The sequence below is a fragment of the Gallinula chloropus genome, assembly GCF_964237585.1.
Source record: "Gallinula chloropus genome assembly, chromosome: 21".
Taxonomy (NCBI): Eukaryota; Metazoa; Chordata; class Aves; order Gruiformes; family Rallidae; genus Gallinula; species Gallinula chloropus.
In genome coordinates, this window is record NC_140106.1 from 2,313,078 (window position 1) to 2,334,353 (window position 21,276).

Here is a 21,276-nt window from a genome sequence, read left to right on the forward strand (position 1 = left end):
ACAAAAATACACTCGATCTCTGGCTTTTTTACCTAAGTGGCAACGTTAGAATCTGGGCAACTTTATGGGATAAATCCAGAATTGTTAATTTCTGTGGTGGCCACTGTAATTTTATGTATTAACAACAAAGAAAGAGTACAAATGGGTAATTATATCATAATTACGGCAGTGACATTTAAGTGAAACCTAAAAAAACCTTAGCAACCTTCTGGACTTGTTCACTTTTTTTTTCTATACACAGGAGAAAGAGTAATTTAGTCTCAAACCTCCTATTGTCTTACACTCCTCCAGGGAGGCTAAGCATTTCCCTAAATAAACACGCAGCCAGGAGAAGACAATATTCCTGATGGATCTCAAATACTTAACAGCAATATACAAGTAATATAAACTTTGTCTTCACATCTGTTTAAGAGATTGTGTAAAATATGCAAATGGTAATCAAACACTTTTGTTTATGCTCACACACAATGTATTTCAGCTACTGGTGACAAAAAAGGGAACTGTTAGATACTTTAGCCAACATGAATGAATTCCTGATTACTACATTTATAAGGAGTTAGACAGAGCATTCAGTGGTGCCACAACAGAGCTAGCAGAAATGAATGAGTACATGTGATGATGCTGCAGTCTTTTTCTTCACTACAACAATTTTGAGATCTCAGGCATATGCTGTAACCTGCATTTGTGCATTTTGTATTGGCAGTGATGCTATAAAATCTTTATTGTTAGGAGGAAAATTTAGCCTGTGAAATTCTGATGTGGGATGGTTGGAATTTATCCCTAAATCACTGCTGCAAAGAAAGATTCTAATCCAACTCTGGGTGATGATGATGGCTAAAGGAAACCAGTTTAACTCTGAATTAAGATGGGTTTCTTTAAAGACCTTTAGGTAGTTTGTTTTACTGCCTAGGTCTCTTAATTATGGGACAAGGTCAAACTTCAAAGCCTTTCCTTTAGGATGGTACTTTGTGCACAGAAGTATAAATAAAACAGCACTCAATACATTCAAAGTTAAGAGGATTTAGAACAAGCTGGTTTCATATTCGGAAAGACATGTTGCCAACATCACTATAAAGGGATGCTCTTCTTTCCAGTGCTGCAGCACATCTCCAAATAAAGGTGACATTGCATTGGTAATACCAATTTACACTCTTTCTCTTCTTTAATAGTAGATAAGGAAGCATCTGCAGTTCTGAACTGTGCAGTTCTAAATCTGCCAAAGCTACAGTCGTTCTGTGCTCTTGCAGGCAAAGTATAGTCAAGCTAATAGAAATTATTGGTATTATCTTACAAAACTTTGTGTCAGCCTCAATAAAAGCATGATGTCATTCTACAGTGGAAGAACTGGGGTACAACAAAGCTACTGGAGTAACAGCGAGAAAAATGGAAAACTTATTTTTGAGATACTTCATTTCCCTAGCACAAAGCAAAGGTTAAAATATTTCTGGCAACTCTCTGAATACACAAAAATTTTGCCCTTCCTTGAGATTTAAACATCAGCTTTAACTAGAAAAAGATAAATTATTATAATTTGACTACAAATAAATAACAAGCAAGGAACTAGTTCTAACCATTCTAACCCATATTTACTACTGGTAAACAGTGTGCTGTGGAGACAAGATCATGAACTACATCACAGTAAAAAGCTGAAATACCTTGGGGTGAATTTGGGGACAAAAATGTGAGCTCATCCTAACAAGGTTTTAAGTGATCTGCTGATGCCCCTTGCAGCACACAAAAAGAGGTTTCATCACCATGTATTTGATGTGGTCTAGAATACTTTTTAACTAATTAGTTCCATGCTTCTGGACTTCTACTAATGGTCTGGAAGAATTTAGACTTTTTCATTTTCCATGAACTCAGCACCAGTGGCAGCATCAGAGTGTTTGACATGGAGGTGTATTGGGAATACTGAGAAAACACTGACCCTCGTGCTGGCTACACCTTGCCACTACCTCAGGGTCTGCACAGAAAGCAGGGACACTGGACCTCCAGGTGAGGTGGGTATTGCCACTTTTATCTCACTACATCTCTGTTACTGCAGAGGACCAAGACATTGATGAAACCTTTGACAACCACTCTTTTCCCATGGCACACTGACTTACATTAGAGGCGTTTAGTTTTTTGCTCTACATTTAGTCCAGGACACTAAGCATGTTCTGTGGCTTGTGCTACACCAGAACTGACACGTGTATCCTCAAAACACAGATGTGAAGTCATGTGTGCAGGCAAGAGAATGGGTGTTTGTCCTATTTCAGCACACACTAACAAGGCCTGTTGTCCCCAAAAAAGAAAGTTTCCCACGTTGTAAGTTGCATGACCGCTGAACTCTATGTTTAGGGCATTCTGCTATCCCTAATCTTATAATTAACCTCATTACGTTAGCTTCTGCATATCATACATAACATACAAAAAAACCCTAAGAGAGTTAACAGAGTATGAAAAAAATACAAATTTACTTCATAAAACAGCAGCTATCATCCCAAAGAGAGAGCACTGTGCAAACTACTATATTCGCATCACACACACAAGAAACATCACTTCCAGCTTTTAAAATTTTGTATTAGATACTTTCATAACTCACAAACTAAGAGCATGTTTTTCAGTCAAAGATGTTCCAACCAACTCAGCTTTCTATTTCCTTTTCTTCCTGCTCCCCCTACAGAAATTAAGCAAGAAAGGTACTTGATGGAATTGAACATTTAAAAGGCAAGATGAGCAAGGCAAGATAAGGGGTCTGTAATCCACAAAGATGGAACTCAAATCAGCAGACTCCTTCAAAAAACGATGACTTTCCTGATTCCTCCTAAAAAGTTCAGTCTTCAATGATTCACACATTCTTATCTCATCATTGTATACCTAGGTGAGTAAGTGAGGACATTAGAACTTCCTTGATTAAGCCAAGGTACTGATCACTGATGGTCTAACAGACAACTTCAGGATTGCCCAAATGAGCTGTCTGTACACATTCCACCTTTATTCAGTCTAGTGTATAGTTTCTCCCCTGGAAATTTAATCATCATCCCTAGTGATTTTCAACTATAAGGCATAAAGCAGTATGCAATTAATCCTCTCACTTTCTGATACACTAAGGGAAATGCATCTGCCCACTGACTAGAAAAGACGCAGCACAGAAACCCTACTTCCTCTGAAAATGTCACTCCGGGAGGCACAGGTGAATTACAATTACAGACTGTTCTCTGAGAGCATTTGTGTGCATTAATGGAAACAATATTGCTGAATGTCTGATGCACTGAGTACATGAAATTACAACAAAGTCAGAAAGGGAGAAATACGCAGAAACAAAATAGCTTTTTTAGCTTCAAGGAGGGAGCAGTGTCCCCTACAACCACAGAGCTTCCTTCCATACTGAGAAACAAGGCTAGAAAGGGGAAGTAGCAATCTGCAGAATTATGGAATCCTAGAATCTCCGGAGTCGGAAGGGACCCATAAGCATCAGTGAGTCCAACTCCTGGCTCCACACAGGCCCAGCCAAGTCAGAGCATGGGACTGAATGCATCGTCCAGAAGCTTCTTGACCTCAGTCCAGCTCAGAGGTGTGACCCCTTCCCTGGGGAGCCTGTTCCAGTGCCTGACCCCCCTCTCAGTAAGGAACCTCTTCCTAGGACCCATCCAAAACCTCCCCTGTCGCAGCTTTGAAGGAGCAAAGAGCAGAGAAAGAGAAGAAACCAAAACTGCAAATTTGTAAAGCTGGTTCTGCACTGAAACAAGGAAGAATTGCTTCTTTCTTAACCAGCAAATTTAGCTGTTTACTGAGAAGGCCTGAAGTCCCAAGCAGATTTCTGTCCTCTGCGTCCACGTAAGGGCTCTATTTTACTGTTGACTGGTATTTCACCTGCTGCAAGCTCAGAGACACTCAACTCAGTGCTGCCACACACCACACCAGAGCCTGTGCTCTGGCTCCCCCCGCCGACAGTTTTACCAGCAATTCCCAAAAGGTCGTAGAGGGTAGGGAAAAAACAGAAACCAATTTATTTCAATTCATTCCTGTAAAGTGGCCCAGCAAATCTATCTAAATGCTTTCAAGGAGAACACCAGGCACTTAACCAACTTCCACAGAATCTAATAGTATTTTAGGATAGTTACATAAAAAGCCTTTTTGGAGTGGGTGAAATATATAAAAGCTACTATCACAAGAATTTATCTTTTTTTAAAAATAGCATACTGAAATCAACGTTTTTAATCTCTGCCAGAAGCTGCAGAGTGAAACAGTTTAAAAAGCGGGGCAAGTAATGCTCCTACAAATGGAAATGTTCTCTAATATTACAAATCAATCAAATAGGAAGGAAAAAATAGCTATGAGCTTTTCTTTCACTATTGAGAAAAGATCCTTACAAAAAGGCTAATAAGAAAATTAAGCAGAGATGCTTCAGCATATAGTACATAAACATATTAAAAATTCTGTCAAGGAAAAAAAGTTGGTTCCATAGAAACTTTTGTGTATTACCAACAACAGCAAGGTGCAAAAATATTGGTACACCTAATTAGAACTGTTAGAATTTAATAAAAGCTAGAGCAGTTCAATATATTTTTAAAAGTAAAACAGTAAAAAAATTATTTTAGGCAAACAAACCAAAAAGATTTTCTCTATGCTATAGCTGAAGTGACAAGTAAAATCTACATTGACAACCATCACAGAACACACATTCCAAGGAACAAATCCAAAAAACTTTAAATGTAGTCAACAAGCTTTCCATGGACTCAATACTGCTATTTACTACATATTCAAGTAAAACACTCCAATAAAGCCTGCAAAATAAAATCAGAAAAAGTGGATTTCATTTCAGGAGACAACTAAGACCAAGCATGAGCATGACAACATTATAAAATAAAGCATTTCTGAAGCGCTAATTAATAAAGCATAGCTCAATATACAAGAGTGATCAGAACTAATGAAAAGAAATACAATATATATAGTATATCAGAACTAATATTCAGAACTAATAAAAAGAAATACTTTCATATGCAACATATTGTATACAGGGCTAACAGAAATATCCACCGCTAATTTAGAGCAAATCAAATACATTAACGATGCAAATACTTGTGAAGCAAGAAAGACATCAAACACTAACTGGCATATTTTGGAATAAAACATCCTCCAATAGCAGGCAATCCTCATCCATGGTCTGAAAAAGGATACTGAAACACAACAGTACTCATTCTGATTTCTGCATAGAAATCTCTAACTTGCTCCAAACCTACTGGTTTGAACTACTTAGATGCCCGGCGCCCAAACAGTGGTTTAACTCTTTCCAATCTATATATAACATCCACATCTTCTATCATATAATTTCCTGTTTAAACTCTACCATGGACCTCAAATCTTTAGGAAAAAATAAACACAAATTTAGCCTACAGTAAAGAACTATCTCACCTGGATTTAATGAGGGGCTGGGTTACCCATTTCTTCAATCTTCGACGTCCAAAGGAAGTTTTAGTATGATCCAAGACCCAGAGTAGGCTTCCTTTTGTTTTCATATCAGTCTAAAACAGTAAAAAAAGCACCATTACTTTTAACTGAATAATCAGTTACTTAAAGATCTTAACTATACTCCTTAAACATTCTGTTTAGGCTTTAAGACAGAGCAACTGTATGTTTACAGATCTTGTTCACCAACAATGCCTTACATAAAGTACCTCCAGCAATCGTAAGATACTTAAGTATGTTTTTCCTTTAGACAGAAATTTTTTTTAGAAAACGACTGGAATAATTTACACATGTTAAATTAAGTCTGCAGATAAAGGTCGGTGCAGTAGCACAAAAGAAAAACAAACCCTACTACAGTCCTATGACTTGTCTGCAGTTGCTCAAGAACTCAAACTTTAGGAAAGTTCTTCGCTAGTGAAAGTGCAATAAGGTTCCTAATTCATACTAACAGCCAGCACAGATTAACTTTCGTTTATGCCTCTGAAAATGTACTCCTCCTCCTTCAGTTCAATCCCATACAGAAGAATTTAAACCTGTGTGATATTTGGAAACTAACTTCATTGGCAACAACATGTCAAGCAACTATGAAGATCTCAGCATTTCTTAAAAAAAGAAAAAAAAATGTTTTTAAATGTCAGCTGTCCTTACCTGATTCTGTAAAATTTCAAGATTTTTCATTGTTGTCCCATTAATTGTCATGTATTCAGTTTCACTTGACAGGCGTTTGAAATTGCTGGGGAGAGGAATTTCATGTTATATTTTAAATTAAGGCATAGACATAATGGTAAAAACACTGTCAAGTTTCTCACATTAGAGAATTCATTCGTTATCCAAAATAAAAAGTAATCAAGACATTAAAATCTATTCAAATAAATAAAAGAACTGAATACTTACAACTTAGTTTAATTTACTGTTTAGGAAAACAAGATTTATGACTCAATTCCCAGTTTCCTACAATGACTCTGACACAGCCCAGAAGAAAATCCTACTCTCCTATTATCTAATCCTAATGCACTAACTGGTTAAAGAAGTGCCCCTTCTTCAGTCTATGATGAAACTGAAAAAGTACTTGTTTTTGTTAGTGTTCTGTTACTGTAAGATGAAGGTCAGGGATAGGACTAAGAATATTTCAAGAGTAGAACAGACTTTAAACACATCATCAAAACAGTGTATCAAAAGACATATTCTTACTTTTCACTACTACTACAAATTTAAATTGGCGTTAGTACAATTACTTAGGAAAACTAAAACATATTTAAACTACTTTATTTTTAATCTGAAATAACTATGACTGAAATTACCCGACTTGTTCACACTCCCTAACAGAACAGATGAGACCAACCCAAAGGTTGTGTTGGCTTAGAACAAACATTAATAAAATAATTGTATTGTATTGTATGTGTGGTCATATTAGATAGGAAAATTATTCCAGAGTCAGACATACACATGTGGTAGCCGGGACCACAAAGTGCAAGATCCTCACTAAATGCTTCTGACAAATCAAGTCGTGATTGTCTAGGTTAATCATACTGCTGACTGCCCTTTGCACAAAATCTAGGACACTCTTTATTGTCTTAGACTAAAGAGAATTACTTGCTAGGTACAATTTAAAACTGCTTTCTTGACTTTTCACAAGTTTTTTTTCACTGCATTCAATTTTAATCACTCTGGGAAAGCACTCAAATGCTCAAACTTTTGTTTTAGGCATACACAGCTGCATTATTGCTATATTAAAAACAAAAATTGTAAAAAAACTTTCAGAAACATGAAATATTCAGAGACTAATCTTATATATTTATGTTGTATGCAGGCGTTGGGGCCTACTAGCATATTTCCTAAATAATGAGTCATAGGAGAAGTATTTTCCACACACAACCAAAAAAAAGGTGGCAGCAGCCCCTTTAACTGATGCCCTAAAGAATTTCAGTGACGGTTTGGAAGTAAGCTTGACTCTGAACTGCACCCATTGTCATAATTATTCTGATTTAGTATGCTATCCCAGCAACCAACAAAGCTGACCAGCAAAACAAAACCTTGGAGGCAAAAGAAGCAGCAAGTCTTCAAAGTATACAAAACTATAAGCAACAAAACAATACTTCCTTTTATTATCTTCAACTGCTGACGCTTGCAAACATTAAATAGGAATGATTTATCCTTATGATCTGCAACATATCCTACCCACTCTTTCCAAAGCACCTCTTCTGTATCTGGGACTTGGCTAAACTGCAGTTTCCCCATTTACTGCATTTCAGTTTGCCTGTAGTCTCTAAAAGCCAGCAGTGTAGGAACCATGGCTGAAAATGGAAAGGATGCTTTTGGCTGTTTCTATTAACCCGCAATCACCCACATGTGAGTTTCAAGATTGCCTATTTCCTGGCTCTAGTGCTTCCCCACTTCACTTGCCTCCAGAGCACTTCACACCCTGTGTTGTTTCACAGCAAGCTTGCTCTCTGTTGGTATCTGAAGACCACTAACTCTACTCCATTGCAGAGTATATTTACTATTCTTTCAGAATTAGATGTGCCAAAGTTGCTCTCACAGCATAAATTATGTGTGGTTTGTATTATCCAGGTATTTGCGTTACCTGAGCTCCTCAACCCTGCTATTAACCCTGATAACTGAGAGCTGAGAGCACATGAGTAACAGCCAGGATCAACTGCCGTATATGCCCAACCAACAATTCCAGATGTCACTGCACAGAACATGTTTTGCTTCCACCCACTCATCTTCCTTCAGCTTGGGATCAGAACTTGATAAAAACGTGAACAGACTCTTTGTAGGATATTTAGGGACAAAATGGCATAAGAAGGTGGCTGTAAACAAATACTAAGTCATCCCTGCCGGTTTTGCAGCAAGGATGTCAACAACCCCCTTGTGAGAAATTCTAATGTGCTGCTCTCAACCATATCCTGCATCAGTAAATAACAACCCTTCAAAATCACATCAACTAAATGACAATGCAGTAGTTCCTTCTGTAGGTGACAGTGACCCGGGTTTCAAAGGACAGGTTTGCAACTGTAAAGTACTTAAACAGCACAGAACAGAATTGACATGAGCAAGGCAAGGTGGGATCATGCCATCTGAGTCAAGGAAAACAAAGAGAGGAAACAAAAAGAAACACAAGCCTCTAGTAAGGTTTAGGACAGTTCTGAGGAATACTCATGAGGAAGAGGTTCCTACTCATGAAATGACATTTCAGAGTAGAACCACACTTGATGATGAGTATTAAAAGGTAAATATGATTGCTTTAGGACAGTAAACTACATCCTCAGACTTTGATTATTCTGTCTCACCCGTGCATCATCTTGGTTATTCTGCCTCCCAAGAAGCTTGAGGTGAAAGGCACCTTTTGTGCTTTATTCATTATTCTCTCCACAGAAGATATTATATATCATTTTGTACTTAGTAACCCACCCTAATTGAATGCATGTTATTCAGATCAGTAGTTCTCAACAACTTTAATTTTGCAAATCTGTACAATCTTTCCAGCAAAGCTGCAAGGCACTGCATTGAAAGCCTACTAAGCAGCAGATTTTCTGTGCTCAATTACCTTTTACAGACCTCTGGAGTCTGTGTCTTTGAGATTTCTAAGGGTGAATAAACCACTGAACAAAGCTATATGTTTAGACAAGAGTTGCAGAAATCCCCATTCAGCTTTAAGAAGTAAAAACAAGCCTCTCAATTTCTCAGAAAGATACTTACTACAGTCTAAGTAGCGAAGGACATCAAGCTCAGACTATGTTTTGTATTTAATTAACCAGTTTTAAATTTATTAGCAAATTATTGCTACAGGGATAGAACTTCTGATCTGGAGCTGTGATGCAACAGGAATCCAGAAACTTCCACCTAAACCAATAACAACCTAAAAAAACACACACAAAAATAAGAAATACGAAGCCAAGAACAAGAACAGAAATCAGAGGACCTAGGAAGAATTAAGAGAAACAGAAACAGACCCCATCAATTTTATCTTGAATTAGTCTTCTTTTTCTCCACTGGACTCACCCCAAGCAGTGGGCCTGCAACCTTGCTCTACCCAGACGTCAGCAGCCTCTTGGCCCACTTTCCTTGTACACAGCCTCAGTACTCCTACAAGCTCCAAATGTCCACCACGCAGGAGGGCCCACCTGCTGCTCTTCTGTAGTCTTAGAAGAGATGGAATATCCTGTCCTAAGCACCTCTTCTTAGTGTCTGAAAATCATGTCTTCCCTTTATCAGCCCTTCACGCTCCTGAGCTGACTTTGAAATCTCCCAAAATCATTTCAGTATGCCCTTTCTCACAGTGACAGTGGGGAATAAAATAGATGCATTGTCTTGTACACCTTCTGTTTCTGATGTTATCAGCACTCAAGAGATATGAAAGCCTTATGAACACCATTCCCTCGAGTTTGGTGACATTCCCCCTGAAAACCCAAGGATGTTCACCATTTTAAGCTGAAGAACTTGTATTTTGACTTCTCTGTCAATTTCGTCTCCCTAACTCCCTTCCACCCCTACTACAAAGTACAATCAAACACTTCTCCTCTCCTTGAATTCTTTCCCTCTTCTCCCTCAAAGCCATTTTAACCCTCCCCTCACCTTTTTCACTTCTGCCTCTGTCTATATTCTCTGCTCAATAGCCCTGCAGTTGCAAAGCTACTCCCCTCCTTCAGAAAGATACCTGTCTCTTTCATTCCCTGCATTTCTTGAAGTTCATGTATCACTGCAGTCTCTCTCTGCTGTGTCCAATATGCTGGAAAACATGTAGCTAAATTTAAAACACACTTAGACATCTCCCAGCAACTGCGATGAAAATTATGATTTTTCAAGCAATACTGGGTACTCTACTGGTATTTGGAAACCTCTCCTAGCTGTGTACCAGCTTCTTGTCAAAAGCCAGTGAAGGTGTCTCTGTATGCAAAGGTCTTAAATCATGTTGATTAAAAAAAGTTTGTATCATTCATTGTTAGATCCACTCTCACTTGCTGTTAGAGCTCTAATGCAGTCTGTGCGTGTTCCAGGGTCTGCTGTGGCAGAAATCTTTTCTCCTTTTTAGGATTTTGCTTTATTTATTTAGGATCTGAAAAAGTGGATTTAAAAGCTTTACCTGAATATTAAAACATAATTCGTCCCTCCCAGTAATGAAGAATCCTCATCACTTATTGAATTCACTTTATGAATCTTATTGTTAAATTGAGCTGGAACTTTGTCCAGCTGAGAGAAGAGTGTTTATCTGAAGAGGGAACAGAGATGCAAGGAATTCTTTTGTCACTCTTCCTATCAGGTAGGTCTGTGTCACTTACATTAATAAACTGGAAACTATCTCACAAGTCTAACTTCATGCTCACTGACTCATCAGTATATGCTCACTGACCTGAATTCTCTTAGGAATTTTAAGTTGCTTGACAGTACTATGGAAGCCTCTCTCTTCTATTTCCTGCAGAATCACAGAGGATTTGTAAGCCTGGCACCCTTTGCATAAATGGCTCTCCCTTCTCAGTAATTAGACAGTATTTTGTTGGCATTAGGAAAAATACTAAAGTTGAGTTTGCCTCAGTACTTGCCTCACTGTTTCAATATATGTGACACACTAAAACCAGCAAGCAGAATTCAGTATCAGAACAGTCAAAGCAGTAAAGGGTTTAGAAATAAATGTAGTAGAATCCAAGCTCCTGCGCACAGGAACAAAGTTACCTCAAGGAATGCATTTTATTTCTTTACGGCCTATCACCAAGGTATCAAACAGTTCATTGCCTTTCCACTCAGGTGCTTGTACATTCACAGGAAGTCAGTTAAAGCAACCTTCAGCAGGCAAATGTCAACTCTTAAGATTTAGTGCTTTTCCTTTCCGGTCTGTAATTATACTTGATTTTAAGATGCAGTTCCTAGAAATGTGACTGACCGCTGCTAGGTAAGCCTTCACATAATGTTGTTTGTCCTTTGCTTCTGAATTCTACATAAAAGATGTATTTTCTGTTTCCCCCATGTGAAAGAACATTCACCTTGTGTGCAATCGCACGTAACACACTGTGACACCAGTGACCTGAAAGTGGAATGGCATTTCCTTGCAGTTCACTTTCTTCAGAAACTCTCAAGAAGATTTATCCTGCTCCCTTCCTTGCCACCCAAGTATTTAAAAAAAAAGAAAAAAGAAAGAAAAAAGGAAAAAAAAAGAAAAAGAAAAAAAAACCAGAAAGAAAATGGAAACAAGCAAGCCTATGAAAGAGGATGAGCAGGAATACAACAGGTCAGAACACTCTTTGGTGGATGAGGCATGGGAGATAGCTTAAAAGACACCACAGCAATTCTTTCTGTTAACATTTTGATAGCACTTGAAGAGGGAAAGGGCTAAGGTAGAAAATTTATTCCAAAAACCAGAAAAAACAGGTATATGTAATTTCTAGATATTTTAGTAGGCATCTTAGAGAAGTTTAAAACTGGTATCTGCAGTCAGTTTTTTATTGCAGCTGCATTTTTAAAAACCTGTAAATGTTGGTGGCCCTTCATAGTAAGGTTTGCAACTGCAGTTATCTCATACAAACATGTGAACAATCTACAACTGATGACATATTTCTACGGTTCCAGTTTGTAGCCAGACTTACTTTGTTAAAGCCTGTCTACTTACTGGACAGAAGAATACTGAAAGAACCAAGAGAATATTTTGCACAGGATCCACAACAGATAAAGCTGTTTTATTAAAGCATTTAATAAGCTTCAATTATTTTTTCAAACTTACGACAGGTAGGATTGCCATCTTTTGTACTTGTGCAAGACAGGATAAAAAGATGCTTGAGTGGCAGTATTTCAATTTTCATTTGATTCCACCTGCATAATCCTGTTACAAATTTTGAGTACTCAACTGAGCATATCTAATAAACCTAAGTGTTGTGACTACAAAAGGGAAGACAAGATTATTTCCATTTCTGTGTGGTTTTGTAGTAATCTTGCACAAATGGTGATGTTCTATGACCAATGTTTTGCATGGTTGTTCCAAAGCCAGGGTGTGTTGAATGTCTGTTTTATTTGTAACAGATAACTAGATTCACTATCTCAGACCTGCTGAGTACAGTCTAAACATTACAACACATTAGCATTTATACCTCCTTATACACCTCTGGCAAAATGAAACAACTGCAAAGCTAAATTACAGGTGAGTTTTGTTGTTCGTTGTGTTTTTTTTAAAGCTGCCAAAAAGCCCAAAACTTTATTCAGGGTAAAACTGAGGTTGAGATATGATGGCTGAGGCTGACTAACAAACCTAAAACTTCCCTCCTACTATCTTCCAGTGTTGCACCCTATTTGATTTCAATACACTTGGCAGCAGTACAAGTTTATTTACATTACTGATAGTAATGTCTAGACAAACATATTTCATTAAGATATTCATGAAACATCATGCGGGGGAAAATAACCCCCAAAACACTTGATTCTTCTAGTTCTGATTAAGAGTTTAAATGTAAAGTAGAATTTTTAAAAAGACTATGTTGATCGCTCTAGCAGGAGGGTTCATTACATTGAAGGGAAGTTGTCTGATAAAACTGACTAGAGAACAATGGTACATCTATTGGTGCTGTGAATTGGAAGTTTATATAAGGCAACTTACCTTGGATTGTAAAGCATCCTTTCCAAATTAAATTCTTTGAGGTATGCAATTATTGCTGCCAGAGAGCAAACAACAGGCTTATCCAAGCTTAGTATTACAGATAGTTTTTGAGGACCTAAAAAAAACCCATCTCATTGTTTACCATGCAACATATTTCAGAAAAAGCTATTCTTCAATTTAAATAAATAGAAATCTGTAATATATGCACACTGTTCTATGATATCTATAAATCAACATAAAGTGAGGTTCCAAAACAACAGATATGGTTCCAAAGAATGTAGAACATTACAATAATGTAAACACTTAAAAACAGTTGACTCCACGATTTTGCTTCATAAAAATGACTAACTTGGTGTAGGAAATTTGTAAATGTACAAACAAATAAAAATTCTGGACTCTCCATTACTGTAGGCAACATCTGTGTAAGTTAAAAAGGAACAAACGGGCCTTGGCACATGTGCTAATGATTTATCTGCCTTGGCCAGTCTGTAGAATATGGTTCCATCTTTGTGAGACAGCTATTTGTATCTGACAGCGCCCTAACACAGCCCTTGTTCCAGTTGAAACAATAGGAAAATTCACTGCATAATATCTCAACATTAACTGGTATTTTTAAAACCTTATTTAATTTTCTTTTCACAGATGTTTTAAAGCTGTTCTTAGACTGTTAACACACACAAGAAGTTGAACATTTCAGATGTTGAATAATTTCCCTCAGTTGCTACATACATGTAAATTTAAACCTGCCTAAACACACATCTTCAAGATTTTTTTTTAAAAAGGCATGTTAACCCTATATTCATTTCTATTTAAATAATGTTAATTTTCAAGATTCACCTCCTTCAACTCAATAAAGATCCCAGTGTACAGAAAATTAAGCAAAAGTGGCAGAAGGCCTGAATGGATGAACATGATGCTCCCAAATAGCTCAAACGTAAGAAAGGAGGAGTACGAGAGGTGGAAGCAGGAACAAGTGATCCAGGAAGAATACAGAGAATGTTCAAGCTTGCAGGTTGACAAAGGACATGGATGAGGCTGAGAAACTCAGTGCCTCCTTTGTTCTGGGCTTTACTGGTAAGATGTGTTTTAAGGAACACAAGGTCTCTCAGACCAGTGGAAAATTCTGAAGCATTGAACATTTGTCCTTAACAGAGGAGGAGCAAGTTAGGGAACACTTAACCAAATTGGACATTGACAAGTTCGTGAGACCTGATGAGGTATACCCACATGTATTCCTTATCTGTGTAAAAGCTAAGAGGATGGATTTTTATCTGTGCAAAAGCTAACAGATGTTGTCAATGGCAGACCAGTAATATCAGGCACTTCTTTTATGTAAAAATCTGAACAAGATACCTGTAGTATCAGGCACTTCTTTTGTGTAAAAATCAGTGATCAGCTGGAAAGCATGGCTGTATTCAAAATGAAGTTTTCCCATCCTTTCTATCCTGATTCGGTCATCCCGTAACCTGCAAAGAAAAAATAATGGACTTTTGAGTATTTATGCTTCCTTCATGAAGAACACTTACTACAAAAGCGTACTTTCTTTTCTCTTTCATTTGTTAAGAATTGAATGGTTAAAAAATGAAGAGATGAGTTATTTGTGTGGGCTGGAAACATTTAGAATCTAAGTGTGATTTTTTTTTTTCAAAAAGCTTTCTTCTTTCCATTGTAAAAGTGCAAACAAAATCCAAACAGCAACAGCAAGCAAGCCCAGAAGAGACTTCAAGAGGTTGTCTAGTACACCTGCAACATAGATGTAAATGTTTTCATCAAACATTACAAGTATTTGCCTTATCTATTCTTAAAGACTGAGTAAACAATAAAGCAATTACCCTGTGCTATGTATTACCACATTTCATTATCCTTTAAAGGCTTTGTTGTATGCTGTACAACTCACTGCAACATTAACCTACAACCTTTTCCTTTATAAAGCTGAAATAAAGTATTCTTGTCCTTTTGTAACTATTTGAAGATTCTTATCTTCCTTGTACTAAAGGAGGTGATTTCTTGGTTGTCAGGGAGTCATTAATGATGGCCCAATGCTCCCAACAAGCCAGCAGCTCCTGCCAGTTTCACAGTACCAGCAAATGTAGCAAACTTACTCTGTTCCACCATTAAGCCAAATGAACCCTTCCCTGCCAGCAAATAACTGAGAATTACAGCAGTACAGGGTTTCAGCCAGTTTTGTGACCCATGAGAAATTAATCTAGCCTGTTTCCTGTGACCCCTGCTTCCACAGCCTGCTTATGAAAGTCAGTGGCAAAGCCCTTTATTCTTTGCAATGCACACTGTTGTGTGGTACCTGGGCTAGAGCGTCAAGCAGTACACCTGAGATGCCAAAATCTGACTCAGAGGAGAATATGTGTGTGCTTTTTACAAGATACAACCTTTCTACACTGGCTGATTTTCCTAACTGCTCACTGAAATGAAAAGTGGATGCTGCATTATCAATTTAATTTGTAGAGCTGGTAATTCAGCATTCAACAGATGTGCTGGTTAAAAACCAAAACAAAAATCATACACATTCCCCCTGCTAACACTGAGCCTAATTACACAGCTACAGAATAGCACTGAAGTGGCCAGTAGGAAGCTGACAGTAAAAGACATTTATAAAACATACTTGGCCTCAGAGTATCTAAGCATCATACTACCAGAGTATCAGAATATCATACTACCACTGGATGTGAATTAACCAAATAATTCCAGCACACTGGAATTATGCCAATGTGAGGGATTGTGTAGGTATTATAGGAAGGAAATAATCAATACCCTTTTTACAGGGCTTTTTTATTTCAGCCAGCCAGGGTTTCTGCATTACATCGTACATATCTCCATCAGAAAGCATCAATATGTCTCTGAGGATCAAGTCTTAAAAATGAGAGATATTTTCCTATAACAGGTAAAATAGTGACAAACTAACTGAGTCTTAGAGGTCTTATTTTTTTTAGCACATCCCAGGTGATCCTTGCCTACTTCAAGTCCCTTAGTTTTAACTGACTGATCTAATTAAGCTTTTAGTCTTTAGATCCTCTGTGACTCTCCTCTGCCCCAATCATACTCTGAATGAGCAAACATTTTTGTAACAAATGGATTTCTGTAAAAGACAATTAGTCTGTGCTCCCCAACCTCCGATAGCAATCACCTATTGTCCTCCTTGCATTTCTCACTTGCTCTAACCTTCAGTAATAATCTGCTCTAACACATCCATCCATTCTGCTAAATTAGGATGGATAGTCACTACAGCCTTTTTCAAGAATACCACCTCAGCATTAAACTTTTTAAAACATGTTGTAGGGTATCTGGAGGTTAGCAGAGTACCAGCCTTTGAGCCAGTCCAACAAGTCAGCAGGAATCTTTTTATTTTTCATTTCCACTTGTTTTCAAAACACTGCCTTCAGAAAAGCCAGGCCTAGCAAGGTCTGCAGAGCTAATTTTTAGAACCAATGACAAAACAGGAGACTTTGGGGAGGTTAATTCATTGAATGATTCATGCCACACCTGCTTGTTTTTAAAGAGAGAAAAACTGGCATTTTCTTCAATGCATTTGTGATTTTTCTTTCATTCCATAACCAGATGTATCCAGCTTCATAGCATCAACTTTGGCAAATTATACTTACAATCAATATAACTTGAGTGACTTATACTGATACCTTTGTCCATCAACTATATATTGGTAGGAAATAGTTCTTCACATATTTTAATATACATATTCTAGATAAGGCATAATCAAACAAGTATCTGACATTTTGTCTATCTAAAAGTATGTCTGAAATTCTAGATAAAGCAAAAAAAAACTAGGTTACATATATCTATTCAACATGAAGAAAAATCTGCATTTTTATCAAGATGTATGAAAATAAAATTTTCTGCAGAAGGTTCTCATGTCTGTCCTTTGTTTAGCCAGATGATCACCCATAGGCCATTTTTCTGATTATAGCCAGAATGATATGTTGATGCTTATGTTGATGCTTTATCTCTCCAGCTACCAATGCCTATTTAAATCAGAAGTCAATTTGCCATCAACTTCTGTAAACATCATTCTTGTCAGAACATCTGCAATGAACTGCTGTGCAGCTCATCCAGTATTTTATTGATATCCTTTGTAGTACTTCTGAAAACAAGCAATCCAATAGTCCCATGATGCTGATAGGACTAGTCAGTGATGAAACTCAACTTTTCAAAGCCTTTTACATTCCTAGCACAAGTTTTTCTGGCTACTACCTTTAACTGGATATTGACCAGAGACACAGGTTTACACACACACAGAGTTTTGTGCAAATAACCTAATATATTAAGTCCATTTCTACCTATACTGTTCTATGATTCACTTACTACAGAGACTAATTTATCTGTCACCCTACAAGGAAAATAAAAGGCTCAACATTATCCCTCTATTTATCTTACAATTCAATCCATGAACTTAAAGATTCATTGCTCTACAAGGTGCTGCAGGGAAAATATTTAAAAGAGATCATTAAACTTGGGTGGGATGGAGAGAGGGGGATCTCTTAAGACTAAAAAAATGCTAAAAGCAAGAAGAATATAGTTTGTATCAAGGCATGAAGTGCATAAAGATGTCCTGAAAAACAAACACATGCAAACCAAGTTTTCTTACATCTCAGGCAGCTTTCCTAAGGAAAGCAAATGACTCCAGAATTTCACTTTCCAACTAATATTCTTCCCTGTCCATTCTGCATTAGGACTATTCATAGGACTATCTAAGGATGCTTTCAACAGAGCACAAGAGTTCTAAATCCCCAGGTGTAAGACACTGGGCAAGGAAGGCAAGAGACGGACATGGCTGAGTCGTGACCTGCTGGTCAAACCAAAAAGCAAGATGGAATTACACAGGCAGTGGAAGCAGGCACAGGTATCCTGGGAAAAGTACAGGGATGTTGCCTGGTTCTGTAGGGAAGAGGTCAGGATGGCCAAGGCATGGCTGGAGCTGAAGTTAGCGAGGGATGCCAAGAAAAAACAGAAGGGCTTCTACAGGTTATGTCAACCAGAAAAGGAAGGTTAAAGAAAGTGTACTGCCCATGATGAGGAACAGTGGTGAACTGGTAACAACACATGAGGAAAATGCTAAGGTTCTCAACTTTCTTGCCTTGGTCTTCACTGGTGACCTCTGCCCTCACCGCTCTCAAGTTGAGGGCCCACAAGACAGGGACTAAGGAGATGGGAGTCCCTCCCACTGTAAGAGAAGATCAGGGTCGTGACTTGTGTTTCACACAGGTCTGCGAGACCTGATGCGTCTCAGAGTCCTGAAGGAATTGGTTGATGCAGTTGCCAAGCCACTCTCCAGGATATGTGAAAAGTCATAGCAGTCAGGTAAAGTCCCTAGTGACTGGAAGAGAAGAAACATCACAGCCATTTTTGAAAAGGGTAGGAAAGAGAACCCTAAGAACCAGCACCCTGTCAGCCTCACCTTTGTGCCTGGGAAGATCGTGGAACAGATCCTCCTAGAAGCTATTCTGAGGCACATGGAGCCATGGATTCCAGCCAGCCACCACAGCTTTACTAGGGCAAGTCCTGCCTGACCAATCCAGTGGCTTTCTGCAATGGAGCAACTGCATCAGTGAACAAGGGAAGAGCTACTGATGCCTTCTATCTGGAATTCTGTAAGGCCATTGACACAGTCTCCCACAACATCCTTCTCTCTAAACTGGAGATGTGGATTTGATGGGTGGAATGTTCAGTGGATAAGGAATTGGCTGCATGGTCACATCTAGGGGGTGGTGGTCAATGGCTCCAAGTCCCGATGGAAGATGGTGACAAGAGGAGTTCCTCAAGGGTCTGTGCTGGGATCAGTGCTGTTTAATATCTTCATTAATGATACTGACAGTGGGACTGAGTGCACCCTCAGCAACTTTGCTGATGACACCCAGCTGCGTGGTGAGGTTAATGTGCCAGAGGGACAGGATGCCATCCAGGGAGACCTGGACAGGCTGGGGAAGTGGGCCCAGGTGAACCTCATGAGGTTCAACAAAGCCAAGTGCTGGGTCCTGCACCTGAGTCAGGGCAACCCCGTTATCCATACAGATTAGGAGATGATGTGCTAGAAAGCAGCCCTGAGGAAAAGGACTTAGGGGTGCTCGTGGATGAGAAGCTGGGCATGAGCCACCAATGTGCACTCACAGCCCAGAAGGACAACCCCATCCTGGGCTGCATCACAAGAAGTGTGGCCAGCAGATTGAGAGAGGGGATTCTGTCCCTCTGCTCTAGTGAGACCTCACCTGCAGTACTGCATCCAGCTCTGGAGCCCTCAACACAAGGACATGGACCTGCTGGAGCATGTCCAGAGGAGGCCACAAAAATGATCAAAGGGCTGGAGCACCTCTGCTGTGAAGACAGGCTGAGAGAGTTGGGCTTGTTCAGTCTGGAGAAGAGAGGGGCCCGGGGGGACCTTATAGTGGCCTTCCAATACCAGAAAGATGCCTTTAAGAAAGCTGGGGAAGAACTGTTCCCAGGGACGTGAAGCAATAGGACAAGGGGTAATGGAAAAGGGGAGATTTTGCTTGGATATTTGGAAAAAGTTCTTCACTGTGAGGGTGGTGGATCACTGGCACAGGTTACCCACAGAGGTGGTGGAGGCCTCTTCCCCTGGAGACATTCAAGGTGAGGACTGATGGGCTCTGAGCAACTGGATATTGTAAAGATGTCCTTGCTCATTGGAGGGGGTTGGTCTAGATTGCCTTCAAAGGTCCCTTCCAGCCTAACACATTCTATGGTTCTATTCAAACGCAAGAGTGCAGGCACCAATACTTTACTGTACATCCATATATCACAAGTTCATAAATGATACAGAATTTAGGAAGGGAAATCTCTGTTCCCACAACTTATTAAGAAGGTTTTAATTCTGATTCTAAGCACAGATTTATAAATGCAAAAAAAATCTAATTAATTTTTCCTATACACTTTATTCAAACTGCTATTTTCTCTGCACTGCTCATAGTGCACTGTAATAGGATTACCAGTGTGTCATCATAGGGGAAAATGCCAACGCTGCCCAGCAGAGCAAGGTAACCTGAATGCATTAATCCTTTCAGAAATCCAAGTATACATAGTCATCTCCCCTTATGAGCATGCTCAACAGAAACTACATTTCCTTTATTTGTCACCATTGTGTTGCCTTTATTACACAGTTTCTTATAGCTCAGGATGTCTAGGTTTGAACTTGACTGTGAGAACTGGAAAACAATCCTCCTTCCTTTCTTGGCAAATCTTGGCATGGAGCTACAGTAGCTTCTCTGGCAAAGCCTCAATGACATTTCCAAGCAGCTGTTCTTCTGGCATTCAGTAAATATATTTTTATAACCAGAGCACAGCTTTTTTCTCCTGCCAGAGTAAAGTACTTTTCCACATTTTCTCTGAAAAACCTTCAGATACCAGAAATGGAGAGAATATTGTTGCAATGAAAATGGCAGCACAGTCACGTTCTTTGAGTATCTGCCACTCTCAGAGTGATATAAACCACTGCTGCCTGTAATAATAATCATTACCACATGTATGTTATCAGTATACTACATACAACATATTACCCTATGAGACCTTCAGCTTGTCAAAGATCAAACTCCCAGACCCTTATTTGTGCTAGAAGCTGCTAGAAAGCCTAGAAGCAACTCTGACACAGTTTTTTAAAATACACACAGATATTTTACAAAAATATAATGCACACAAAGAAAAATCTTGCAGACAATGTGTTGCTTGTCCTTTACTATCTAAACTATCAACATTTCTCAGCATGCACATCCCAGTTTCCTTCTAGTCACCTTAGCAGAACCACTCCTGACAAGCACTCAAAATACATCTACAAGAGTCTAGGTCCAAGAAATTTGAGGAAAATACTATTTCAACTTTAGGAACTCAGATGGGAGTTGTCAAGGAAGTAGAGCAAACTATCATAAAAGCAAAGGGCAGAGGGTTAGGTAGGTACTAGATGACACTGTGCCTTCTGTAAGAACAAAACTAGGTACTACTGAACAAAACACAGACACAGTTGTGCTCCAGCAGCTACTGCTATTCTTGCTGGGCTTCAAAAAATTAAACAAACAAGCAAAAAGCCCCAAAGCAGCACCCTCACAAACAAAATGTAGGAACATCTCACCTGGCATCTGCCATACTACATTAAAGCCAAGGAAGTAACGTTCACCCAGTTACACCCCAACATGGAAAATACCCCTTTCTGAATCAAAGCATGAGTGAGGAGAGAGTGATAATATAGCTCAAATCGTTCACTTGTGATC

General features: G+C 38.7%; 1 protein-coding gene and 2 pseudogenes across 3 annotated transcripts in view; 1 reads left to right on the forward strand and 2 right to left on the reverse strand.

The window, feature by feature from the left end:
- LOC311199737 (tubulin polyglutamylase TTLL13-like) overlaps nucleotides 1-21,276 on the forward strand; it is a 336,991-nt pseudogene that overhangs the window by 158,614 nt on the left and 157,101 nt on the right. The gene's annotated exons all lie outside the window — the stretch shown is intronic.
- The window catches only part of LOC311199707 (tubulin polyglutamylase TTLL13-like), a 146,942-nt pseudogene that overhangs the window by 90,963 nt on the left and 34,703 nt on the right, over nucleotides 1-21,276 (reverse strand). The window lies entirely within an intron of this gene.
- Nucleotides 1-21,276, reverse strand: part of LOC311199708 (DNA mismatch repair protein Msh3-like) — a gene marked incomplete at its 5' end in the record, with an annotated part of 84,314 nt that overhangs the window by 54,052 nt on the left and 8,986 nt on the right. Inside the window, 4 exons of the mRNA XM_084273845.1 lie at nucleotides 5,398-5,507; nucleotides 6,100-6,184; nucleotides 13,034-13,148; nucleotides 14,387-14,499. Coding sequence (XP_084129971.1) covers nucleotides 5,398-5,507; nucleotides 6,100-6,184; nucleotides 13,034-13,148; nucleotides 14,387-14,499 — 423 coding nt within the window. The remainder of the gene's footprint in view (nucleotides 1-5,397; nucleotides 5,508-6,099; nucleotides 6,185-13,033; nucleotides 13,149-14,386; nucleotides 14,500-21,276) is intronic.